The sequence below is a fragment of the Chelonia mydas genome, chromosome 7, assembly GCF_015237465.2.
Source record: "Chelonia mydas isolate rCheMyd1 chromosome 7, rCheMyd1.pri.v2, whole genome shotgun sequence".
In the NCBI taxonomy this organism is placed as follows: Eukaryota; Metazoa; Chordata; order Testudines; family Cheloniidae; genus Chelonia; species Chelonia mydas.
The window spans coordinates 98,197,663-98,210,318 of record NC_057853.1 but is presented as its reverse complement, the minus strand read 5'-3'; the positions used below and the strand labels follow the sequence as shown (position 1 = coordinate 98,210,318).

The window sequence follows — 12,656 nt, the reverse complement described above, 5'->3', positions numbered from 1 at the left end:
TCAGTGTTTTAAGTGTAGATAATCCCTTAGTTTGCACATCTATAAAAGGGTCATAATGCTTGCATTCTATTTAAAGGACAGTGTCAAGTCCAGTCATATTTTAACCTTATTTCCTTACATTAATAATACCTTTTGATTACTAAATTGAAATAATTTAGAAATCCAGTTTACACTTTTATTTTTGAAGGGTTTTTTTTTGTAACTTTCTTAGATTGGACAAGGAAAATCAGTGAAGTCAGTTTCACTTCACTGCAATGTTCATAGAGCCCTGCAAATCGGCAGATATCCTCAGACATCCACATCTGCGGATCATTTTTGCTGATCGCGGATTGGATGTTGCTACAGTTTTTGTATCCGTGCAGGGCTCTAAATGTTTGGACTGCTGACATTGCAAGGGGATGTTCATGTGTTTAAAAACAACTGATTTCAAGTTTGCTTTTTTTTTTTTGTTTCTGTAAAAGTTTTTTTTAAAGAATCTAAACTTTGGAGCAAATTTGATTTTTCTAGTGCTGTTCTAATTTTTGTACAGTTGTATGAGATTTTTAGATTGAACACATGAGAAATGTTGTTCTATGTTATGTTAATGGATCTTTAAAATTAATCTTAAAATGGGGATGTATACATTCACACAGTGAGCAGGAATGGTACAACTGTGTTGGTGTCTCACAGCCCCAAATAGGATTTTTCTCCATTTCCATGCTATGTGAAAACTTGAATTTTAAATGAACGCTTTCAACTCAATTCTGGCAGCATATTTATGTTTATATTAACAGATTTTTTTCGAGAGCACAAACCTGGAAGATAACTTTTATGAGCAGACCTCTGTCTCTTTGTGGAAAAAAAGTCAGCCCATGTGAATAAGCTTGTAGGATTGATGCATAGCAGTGTGTCTGGAACTGTACAAAATAGAAGAAAACATGGGACTAGATCCACAAAAGGACTTATGTGCCGAACTACCACGTTAGGCACCAGAGTCCATAATTTAGATCTTTAGACCCTTGCTCAGCTGTTGCCTAGCTCTGTAGATGCCTAAATTCCCTAGGCATCTAAATTTTTGCTAGTGAAAATGTGAAAAGCTGTCTAAATCTTGATGCCATCTAGCTTTCGCCAAAGCCTTGGTATGATTCAAAACTGGGTGTTCCCCCACCTGTGGAGCTCAATCTGGGAGGTGTGCTCAGAGCATGCTTGATTTTCATACAAGACAGCCAGGGAGGAAGCAGTGTCCACCTTCTATCCAACAGCTCAGTAGTTAGTGCACTCACATGGGAAACCCAACTTGAAATCCTTGCTCCAGATCAGGCAGTGTGGGAAATTAAACTTGTTTCCTACGTTTTGGTCTGTGCTCTAGGCAGTGGGGTACTGGATGTAATGGGGGTACCATCGCCACTCCCTCCCTTTCTCCCCCTTAGGCATTAAGCGTAGCAGCACTGAGCATACATCTCCTTTGTGTTTAGCCAATGATCCCCTCTCTGTGGAGCTTATAGCCTAAATGAACAGACAATTTGCTAGAGAAATTTACAGCAGAATTCTGAGAAAATTTAAGGATTAATAGAAATGTTTCCCTAACCTAAAAAAAATATTTTTTTTATAGAACAAATACCTGTACAGTTCTTATAGAGCAGAGGTTCTCAAACTGGGCGTCGTGACCTCTCAGGGGGTTGCGAGGTGTCAACCTCCACTCCAAATCCCACTTCACTTCCAGCATTTATAGTAGTATTAAATTAAAAACACTTTTTTATATTTATAAGGGGGGGTCGCACTCAGGCTTGCTGCATGAAAGGGGTCACCAGTTCAAAAGTTTGAGAACCACTGTAATAGAGTGACTGCACAGCTGCATCAGTACACCTGTGCCACTGTAAGGTCTCTAGTGTAGACATAGCCTTGTACTACTAATTCAGTTGCTTTTTGAACAGTTACTGATTGAACAAAACAACACATTTTGGAAAATGTTGATTTCACAAAAGGTTTAAAAGATAAACATTCTAATGAAACTGATTAAATGGTTATTTGAGTATGCATATTTATATTTACTGACAAGTTAGATTATGGAATAATCACAAACTTCAGAATATGTTTTTGGAAAAGTTTTAATTAAATCTTTGTTTTCAGAGTGGCAAAAATGGTGGTGGATTAGTATGATGATATAACAGGAATTAAGAAGTCATATAAATCTCCATCTTAATTCCAGTTTTGACTAAATGATATTTTAAAATGGTGACACTGTGTGCTGGAAAAAAAATTGTGCTGTGTTAGAAAGTGACTTTGAATTTTTATAATTTAAAGATTGTATATTGTAGCACAGTACAATAGTAAACACAAATGTAAATAGCATCATAATGGAAGATGGAACCATCACCTTTAGAACTGCCTATTTGGAGAAAGTTGTGTCATCACTTTCTGTACTAGTTCTGGAATAAAGGGAACAAAATCCATATGTTTTATGTTCTGCAGTTCTTTCTCAAGCATAACTCCCTCCCATCCCCTCCCTTACTTAAGAGGAAGCTGTAGTTGCAGTATTTGGCCTTAAGTGAATACCTGAAAAATTTTGTAGACAATACATGGTGTATATATCTATATTTTTATCTGGAATCAATTAAACTAACAGCTGTGATATAAAATAGACTAAATAACAAAACCAAGACCAATATTAAAACAATATTGTAGGTCATCCCCATAAAGCATCCCTCATTGCAGGCTTTTTTTTTTTTCCCGTAGCAAGGGAAAGGAAGTTATGAAGGACACACGTTATTTAAAATTAAAAAAAAAAAAGTTTCCTGGTTATCTCTGGATGACAGTAGAGTCAAAATATGTACTGCCTTGAATCCAGTGTGCACTTTGTATCTGAAGTCACTGGTGCACTTTCGGGAAGTTGACCCACTAGATTTCCCCAATGATTTGGGTTACTCTATCTTGCCATTCTCTTATGCTTTTCTAAAAAGTTTAGTCACTGAAAGGCAGATTAATTGCAACTTTGTTTAAAACAAAAATAATTCACAGAAAAATAAAATATGAGGGGAGTAAGCATTCTGTTTTCACAATATTTTCATTAAGTCCACATTAAATTAAAACAATATTGCAATATTAATAATATGGTTGAGGATAATCTTGTCAAATAATTACTGTTCCATTCAAAGGGGCTAGAATTACTCAGCCATGTGGTTCTTACTCCTGTACTGCTCACAAAGTGACACTTATCTGATAAGATGTACCCCTACCATACTGAGTAATTTAAATTAGACATGTGGGAAATTCTGCTTGGCAGCTCAGGAAAGAATGAATTCTCTGCTGTGCTTCAATAGTGGGAAAGAAAGTGTATCAAATTATTAAATAGTATTTTGGGCTTAATACATTGTTTAGTATCTAGCTATATTGCTCTATACATCTTTTTTTCTTCGATTTTTATTTATTTTTTTACACACTGAATTGAACGACTTCATTTTTCCCTTACAATTTAGCAGATCAAGATCCACCACATGTGTTTCAGTGATTTCTTATGGTGTCCAAACAAGCATAGGATTGTTGTTGCAAATACAGACTGGAACAACTGCATTGTAAATTGAATTTCTAGAAAACAAATTCTAATAATTTAATGGATCAGAACACTTTGTGCTGTATGCTGCTCCATAACTAATATAGTGGTAGCACAGAAACTTGAAGTCAAGTTACTCCTATTTTTAATCTTTTTTTGGTAATGCTTCTGCTTTTGCTGTAAAGTCATGGAAGTAGTGATTATGGTTTTCTCCTCTTCTTAGTGTTTGTATACACCTGAGTAGCAGATGTTGGAAAGGAAAATTACCTTTCCTTGGCTTTAAGCCTTAGTACTTATACTCGTTATTTGGGCCCTGATCTTGTGCTGAAATTGCATGAGCTGCATTGACTCCAGTCGGGACCTGTGTGGGCTCATGGGTCATTCCACAACATTGTGTCTTTTTTTTTCTAGCTCATTGAGGTTCTGGTCTATGACTAGAGCTCATAGGCGCTATGGTAATATAAATAATAACTGTCAGTTTAGGGTTGGAGTATTGAACAGTTTTGAGCATAATGTATGGATTTGCACATATGATGTTTTATATTGGGTATTAATATAAATGTAAAACAATAAGATGTATTCTGCCGACATAGTAATCATTAAAATTCCTTAATGAGTTAGTATTTTGTCTATTATAAAATAAAATTATAAATTGTTGTACAGCTTTCAGTGGCATAATGTTTGGTATGTCTTGTGATTTTTATACATTCAGAGTATTATTAAGAACTCATTGGCATTTCGGATATATCACAGACATCTTAATGTTTTTCAGCTTCGATATCAATAGTCTTTCTCAGAAATCCATATTAAGGGAGAAGTCCTTTATCTTGGGTAGTATTACACAGCCTTCGCTAAAGAATTTGGAACTAATATTCCTGATTAGTTGTCCTGTCCAGCTATATTAATCCTCCTTAACTATTCACTTATTCTGCTGAAAATAGTTTAAGAAAGTTAACAGTAAAGCATAGAATAACCATACTGGAGCAGATCTCTGACTGTGGTCTGTACTGGATATTTTTGGGGAAGGTGTAAGAAATCTTGTTGTGGACAACTAAGGAATAACTGGCCCACAGAGAAAGTTTCTTCCTAGTTCTCATTAGTTAGAAGTTAGTTTATGCCCTGAAACATGAGGTTTATATGCTCTTTTTGTTAAACTTCCTGGCTGACATAACTCTGAATGTTCTCATTATCCATGTACATGCCCACTTTTTTAAAACCTACAAGTTCTTGGGTCCGATGTCTGGTGGCTTTGAGTCCAAAGGGTAGCTTTGTGTGTGTGTGGGGGGGGGATTTCATTTTTGTATCATTCGCTATTTTGTATACCCCTCATCTTCCTTCTTATTTGTTGTCCCCTCTAAACTTAATTCTTGTACCTTGGGTTATTTCACCCCGGGGAGAATTGAAGGGCGGCAGGAATAATCTATACTGGGAAAAGCACAGTGTAGCCAATAAAAGATGCATTTGCGCTAGGAATTCTTTGCTGAAGTGGTATACGTATTGTCAAGGTTCCTCCCCCACTCTGAACTGTAGGGTACAGATGTGGGGACCTGCATGAAAAACCTCCTAAGCTTATCTTTACCAGCTTAGGTCAAAACTTCCCCAAGGTACAAAATATTCCACCCTTTGTCCTTGGATTGGCCGCTACCACCACCAAACAAATACTGGTTACTGGGGAAGAGCTGTTTGGACACGTCTTTCCCCTCAAAATACTTCCCAAAACCTTGCACCCCACTTTCTGGACAAGGTTTGGTAAAAAGCCTCACCAATTTGCCTAGGTGACTACAGACCCAGACCGTTGGATCTTAAGAACAATGAACAATCCTCCCAACACTTGCACCCCCCCTTTCCTGGGAAATGTTGGCTAAAAAGCCTCACCAATTTGCATAGGTGACCACAGACCCAAACCCTTCGATCTGAGAACAATGAAAAAAGCATTCAGTTTTCTTACAAGAAGACTTTTAATAGAAATAGAAGTAAATAGAAATAAAGAAATCCCCCCTGTAAAATCAGGATGGTAGATACCTTACAGGGTAATTAGATTCAAAACATAGAGAACCCCTCTAGGCAAAACCTTAAGTTACAAAAAAGATACATAGACAGAAATAGTTATTCTATTCAGCACAATTCTTTTCTCAGCCATTTAAAGAAATCATAATCTAACACGTACCTAGCTAGATTACTTACTAAAAGTTCTAAGACTCCATTCCTGGTCTATCCCTGGCAAAGACAGAATATAGACAGACTGAGACCCTTTGTTTCTCTCCCTCCTCCCAGCTTTTGAAAGTATCTTGTCTCCTCATTGGTCATTTTGGTCAAGTGTCAGCGAGGTTACCTTTAGCTTCTTAACCCTTTACAGGTGAGAGGAGCTTTCCCCTGGCCAGGAGGGATTTCAAAGGGGTTTACCCTTCCCTTTATATTTATGATACGTATACTGATAAAGGGCTCCTAGAGTAGATCTGGCCTCCCAGACAGAAAGAAGAGAAATATTAATGAGGGAAGTGAGGTCACGTAGAGCCCTTGGCATATGTGGGTGGAGAACTGGGGACCCTGGCATGGGGAAGGGAGTACATAGAGCCCCTTGTCTGGGGGGATACAGAATCCTTATAATGGGTGAAACGGGGAATGGGGGACTCTGGTATGGGAGCACACAGAATTTCTGGTGAGGAAGGCCAATTGGGGGCCCCTGCTGTGGGAGGAATAGTGTTACACCCCAGTGCCCCCCCACCCCCCTTTAGGAAGTTTTTAGGGAAGGCAGATTAGCATTGAATGTGGCTAACACTGTTGCAAACATTGTAAAGCATTTTGGGGAGGGTTAAAAATGTGTGAGTGGAGAGTGGAAGTTTTCTTTGCAGAATACGAGAGGCTGGGGGGCAGAAAGAAGAAGAGCAGAGAACAGGGAGAGAGGACCATTGGGGTGTAACAATAGGTGTGCACACAGAGCCTTTGGCGTGGGGGGAGAAAGGAGCCCTGGTATGGGGGAGAGGGAAAGGGGAGCCACAGAGATTCCTTGGCAGGGTGGAATGGGGGTACACGCAAAGCCCCTGGCATGTGCAGAAAGTGTGGGAGCCTGCTATGGTGAGAGGAGGGCCTGGAGAGCACACAGGACCCTTTGCATGGGGGAAATGTAGGGGACTTTATGGGGAAGGAAGGGCTTTCACATAGAGCCCCTGGAATGAAGGGATGTGTGGGGGCATTGCAAGGAATCTCTGAAATTGTGGCGAGTGGGAAGGTGGTGCTCAGGGAGTTTGTGGAGGAGAATGAACTTGGTTTATAGAAGCAATGAAGTGTGTTGTGTGTTTTCCAGATTATTTGTTAAACCCAAATGTTTTGTCAGTGTAATCGTTAGTGCCTTCAGTGCCTTTTTGGCGGAGCTTGCGAGGCTTGACAATCCACTTGATGGTATTTTCTCTTTTTGGATGTAACATGATAACTTTAAACTCTATGTATAGACATGCTTGTTCTGGAATAAGAGTCCATCTGTAGACAAGCTTATTCTTGTAATACAGTTTTAGATTGTTGACATCCTAAAAGAGAGAGCAAAGGAGAATAAGAATGGTGGGGAGGAATGCTGAGATATGGGCGAATGCAAGGGCAGAGAGCCCCTGGCATGGGAAGAGCTGGGGGAGGAGGGTTGCAACGAGTCCCTGAAATAGAGGGGGATCGGCGGGTGGCACACAGAGCTTGTAGGGGGTAATGAAGGGATGGAAGGAGCCCCTGGTGAGTGCAATAAGCTCAGCCAACAGAGGCAACAAAGTGTGTGACCCCCCTAGTGAGTAATTGAGGTCTTTCTGCCTGCTTCAAATGTTGCCCATTCTTTGTATGTGATGCTGCATTCTGCTAGAATCAGGTTAGGTAGCAAAATGTCAAGCTCCTTGTAACTCTGTTGTGATTTTATTCTTTCTTCTTTTTATGTTGCATATCTGACCAGTGATATTTGTTTTTCAGCAAACATCTCTAACCACCATTCTTCTAAAAACATTAAAAATTGGGCAAGGCTTTGTAACTTTTTCCTTTTTAATGCTATTTTTTTTCATCCCTATGTTTTCTGTGCTCTTAGTGTTTTTTTTTTTCTTGTGAGTTGTGATAACCTTAGAGTGCATAACTTAGTTATTTACTATAAGAGTTAATTTTATATCAGTTATTTTCCTTTTTTTTCTGTATCCAAAGTAGTACTACTCTTTCTATATTCTTTATATTCTTCAATGTATATTAATTCATATAATATTGCATTGTTCCATTATAACTAACCATGCTTTTTGTAGTCAGTTATTCTTCATCAAAATTCCATTATTTAAAAAAATTATCTATTTCTATTAACATATATCTGTATTTTTGTTTTGTCATAGGTCTCTTGTAGTTGTCCATTTTTGGGCACCATGGGCTCCTCAGTGCATTCAAATGAACGATGTCATGGCTGAGTTAGCTAAGGAGCACTCGCAAGTTACATTTGTTAAGGTAAGTCTTCATGTCCAGATAGTAAAGGCCATTTTAAAGATAGTAATGCAAACTAAAGTCAAACACTAAGGGACCATTTCTACATAAAATGAACTTCAAAAACGGATTTTTTTTCTCCGATGACTTCTGTGGGGTGGAAACCGAAGCTTTCGTGCTGATTTGAATCCTAATGAGTTCAACTTCAGTACGAGTCAGTGTCCGAAATCGCATAAATTGAACTGTGGGTGAAGTTCATGGTGTATTGCTGATTTAAATAACAAGTTAGTTGCATCTTCTTGCATTTAAAAATGCAGTATATTGGCACTTTAATAGAATATGTTACTTCATCTAGTAAATAGGTTTTTAAGTTTGTATGCGTACTTGATGTGACTTGGAATGACTCACCAAGCAAGTACCGTAATTAGTTGTGTAATAGCCTGATCTCTTTAATCCCAGGGATCTGAGATTAAGGTAGCAAAACTGCTATTTTAAGATTTGCTAGAACTTTGGTTTGTTTCAGTGATGCTGCTGGTTAGGCAAGTAGATTTTCCTCTGGATTCATTTAGATACTCTAGTTGCTTTTCCAGCCATTACTAAGGGTGAACGATAATCTTCATAGGCTTTGCAGAAAGATAAATTTAAGTCTGTGTGATGTTGTCATTCTAAGTATGGCATGTTGAACAGCAGTAAGTAAATGAGACGCAATATTTTTGAGAGTTCATCTGCATATCCCAGGAATAGAATCACTGTGGAAAAAAAAATTTAATGCACTAGATCTGCATGTCATTCATTTTAAAACAACTTTCTCTTGTTAATGAGACATTTTTGTGATTATGAGGGCAGGGAGTAATGGAACAACCAGCTGCGTGTGTGTGTGTGTTTTAATTTGATTTCTTACAGCCTTTATGTTTTGTGTGTTTTTAATGACTCATCTCACAGTTTGGCATTTCCTTTTGTAAAGCAGAAAGATAGATCTGTTTTTAATCGTATTAATTTACAAAGCTATTTTAATTAGAGTATCTAAAACATCAATTTTCAAAATATTATACATTGTTTTTGTTGCTTTTCTAGTGCTGCTGTAGTTTATGGTAGGCCAAATTTTTTTGAAGTCTCAGCTGTCACTTGACTGTGTACCTTTAATGAATATTTATTTTAATGGCGAGGTTCATTGGACAATACATTGCAAAATAAAATTACAACAACTGTCTTGTAAATACATACCGACTACAATATGTAAGATGAGGCTGTTAAAGAAAATAAGCAATACACAGATTTGAATAAGTCTATTGACTCAGTAGTTTGAATTTTGACTGGTACTAATTTAATATTTTGGGTTCATAATTAAAAGCATAGAACTTTGTCACATGTTCTGGGATAGCCAAGCTAGAACTTCAGATCATTCAATAACAATTTAGCTAACCTACCAAGTTAATTTTAAGTACCTAATCAGGATTGTGGGTTCCTAATTGTGCCTTGTAAGTCACATCATCAGTTTTAAAATCCATTGTTTATAACAATCAAAACTTGATTAACATCTTGAGCAATCTTTTAAAATGTGATTTAAAAATTATAGCTGCAGTATTTAAACACAAGTTTATATTAATTTTTTAAAGATAACATAAGAATGGCCATAGTAGGTCTGACCAAAAGTCCATCCAGCCCAGTATCCTGTCTACCGACAGTGGCCAATGCCAGGTGCCCCAGACCTTTTAAGATGACCACAGAATAAATCTTAATTTTAACCAAGCCAAGAGGTTTAAAATATGACTGGTGTTCTCTGTATCTTAAAGTAGTCTGAAATTTGGTGGATGGACCAATAACATTCAATTTTATAAAAGAAGTTATGTGTAAGTGAACTTCATTAAAGTGCAACAAAAGCATCAAGGTGGCTAGGAAATGAGCCACAAAAAGAAAAAGGAATAAAAGTTCAGTACCATGTAACAATAATTCAGCCATTTGCAGGAGATCAGAAAATAGAAATATATTGACAGATTTTGTTTCTCAGTTAATTCTTGTAGAGATTTGACTATGTGGTTTGAGTAGGGATAGAAGACTCAAAATTAAAGGTCATAGTCTGGTGCTGCTTGGCCAAATACAGGATAAATAAGGTGAGGGAGATACTGTAAAGATCTGTTGTGTGCATCAAACAATCTTATGATTCAATCAAAAGCTGCAGGTAGAACCTAAAGGAGCTTATTTAAAAACCATTCTCAAAAATCTCTGTGTGATAGCCTGGCAGATTGCCAGTCATGGCTTATTCTTTAGGCTGTGGTTCATAAAGTAAAGCTGTAGTTCCATTCCCTTCACATATTTTCCTTCTCTCAAACATACTTCTAAAGATTTCGGGAAATTTTGAATGGCTGCTTGATGACGATGCTCACATCACCGAGTGCAAAATGACTGCTTGTTTTGGTGAAGGATCAAACCTGAAAAGAAATAACTTGAGAGCAAGAGAAATTTATGGGGCCTGATCCAAAGTCCACTGAAGACTTCCATTGATTTCAATGGGCTTTGGATCAGGCCCATGTTGAGAGAGAGAAGATCGTTGATTCTTCTCTGGAACCTTCATTTTTTTGATTGCCTACAGCAGGGGTGGGGAACCTTTTTTTCTATTAGGGGCCATTGACCCACAAAAAAAATCAGTCATGGGCCACACACAGCCCTGTGGTGGGGAGGAGGCTTGGGGCTTCCCCCTGCAGCGGGGCGAGCCAGTGCTTGCAGCTTCAGCCCTGTGGAGGGGCGCTGAGGCTTGGGGCTTCCCCTAGGCTCCGGATTGGGGCCAGAAATGAGGGGATTAGGTTGTGGGAGGGGGCTCTGAGCTGGGGCAAGAGGTTGAGGTGTGGGAAGGGGTGAGGGCTCCAGCCGGGGGTGTGGACTATGGGGTGAGGCTGAGGATGAGGGGTTTGGGGTGCAGGAGAGGGCTTCTGGCTGGGACCAGTGGGTTTAGAGTGCAGGAGCGGGTTCAGGACTGGGGCAAGGGGTTGGGGTGCGGGGTCTGGGAGGGAGTTAGGGTGTGGGAGGGGGCTTAGGGCTGGGGCAGGGGATTGGGGTGTGGGCTCTGGGAGGGAGTTTGGGTGTGGGCGGGGGTTCGGGTCTGGATGGGGGTGCAGGGTCTGGGAGGGAGTTAGGGTGCGGGAGGGTGTTCCGACCTGGGGCAGGGGGTTCAGGATGCAGGCTCTGGCCAGGCAGCACTTACCTCAGGTGGCTCCCCGCCGGGGGCGCACTGGGGCTAAAGCAGTCTCCCTGCCTGCCCTGGCTCCACGCTGTTCCTGGAAGCATTCAGCAACTCCAACCCCTAGACGGAGGCGCGGCCAGGAGGCTCTGCATGGTTGTGCATTGCCCGCATCTGCAACTCCCACTGGCCGCTGTTCCTAGCCAGTGGGAGCTGCGGAGGTGGTGCATGGAGCTTCCCTGATCACACCTGCTTCTAGGGGCTGTAGGGACATGCCGGCTGCTTCCGGGAGCTGCGCAGAGCCGACCACACTTTTAACAGCTTGGCAACCCTAGCTTCCCCCACAGCGGGGCAATCCAGTGCTTGCGGCACCAGCCCCATGGGAGGGGGTTGGGGGGGGGGCTTGAGGCTCAGGGCTTCTGGCCCATGGTACAGAGACTTGCCATGGGCCAGATAAATTAGGCAGCGGGCTGGAGGTTCCCTAGCCCTAACTAACAGGATGTTGAGCAGGTGTAAAATTATTTCCCTTGCATCCAAAGTTGTAACAAGATTAAAAGCCTTATGGGTGTAACAAACCAAAATCTACTTTTACAAATAACGCTAAAATGTTCAATGTTCAAACTATATGGAGAGAGCCAGAAACTGAATAGCCAATTATTACATTTTCTAAAAATGTTAATTTTCTGACCAAGAAATCAGCAACCCTGAATGGTTTTCCAGTTGCTGTTGATAAAGCCCCAGTGTACAGTTTGCAGAAAGAGTAGTTGGCAAGGCTTTGTGCACCTGTAAATGGGATCACAAGGTTTCTGTTTACTAGTCCTTGAAATGTATTTATATTCACTATTCTACCACCTTATTTATACCTTTATTTTTCCACTTAATGTCTTCAGAGCTAACAGGAAATCAACATTTATTACAATAAACAAACAAAAAACAACCCCAAAAATAACTTTGTCACTGAAGTCAGCAGCTGAGACAGAATGCACACAGCGGATAGGGTTAATAAAAAGATTTATATTTGTCTGCTAAAAAATTATCTTCTGGAATTTCAAATATGCATTTTAATGATAACCAAGCTTCTGGACCAATAGTCTAACAAGCTTTCTACTTAGAATCCAGCAGTCTTGCAAGAGTTAAAAGTAAAATTTAGCAGACATCAATAGTTTATTGAAGAAATACTCCTTTTTGCTTCATAATTTGCAGAAGGCTGCAAATGTCAGTCATGATGTACTGCCTCTTGAAATTAGTCAATAGAGCAAACAGCAAGAATTGCTGTGGGCAGAAAATAAGCACTGTAATCATGACATAACTGGGGTCAATGATTTATGGATTTCAATATAGTAGTAGCTGCATATGATTGAAAATTTACTAGGTCACTAGTGCACCAAAAATTTTATTCACAGCCTCTAGGCATCTTTTGAAATGTGCAACAAAATAAAAACCCCTGAACCTGTTTTGACACTGTGCAGGCTCACTGGATGACATGCCAGCCCACTGAGTCTCATTTAAATGCAAATGTCT

At 39.6% G+C, this 12,656-nt stretch overlaps 1 protein-coding gene across 2 annotated transcripts in view; it reads left to right on the top strand.

Moving 5' to 3' along the window:
• GLRX3 (glutaredoxin 3) overlaps positions 1–12,656 on the top strand; it is a 35,319-nt gene that overhangs the window by 1,691 nt on the left and 20,972 nt on the right. For both annotated transcript variants that reach the window (XM_027819551.3, XM_037904418.2), the window contains exon 2: positions 7,876–7,984. In XM_027819551.3, the coding sequence (XP_027675352.2) occupies positions 7,876–7,984 (109 nt within the window). The remainder of the gene's footprint in view (positions 1–7,875; positions 7,985–12,656) is intronic.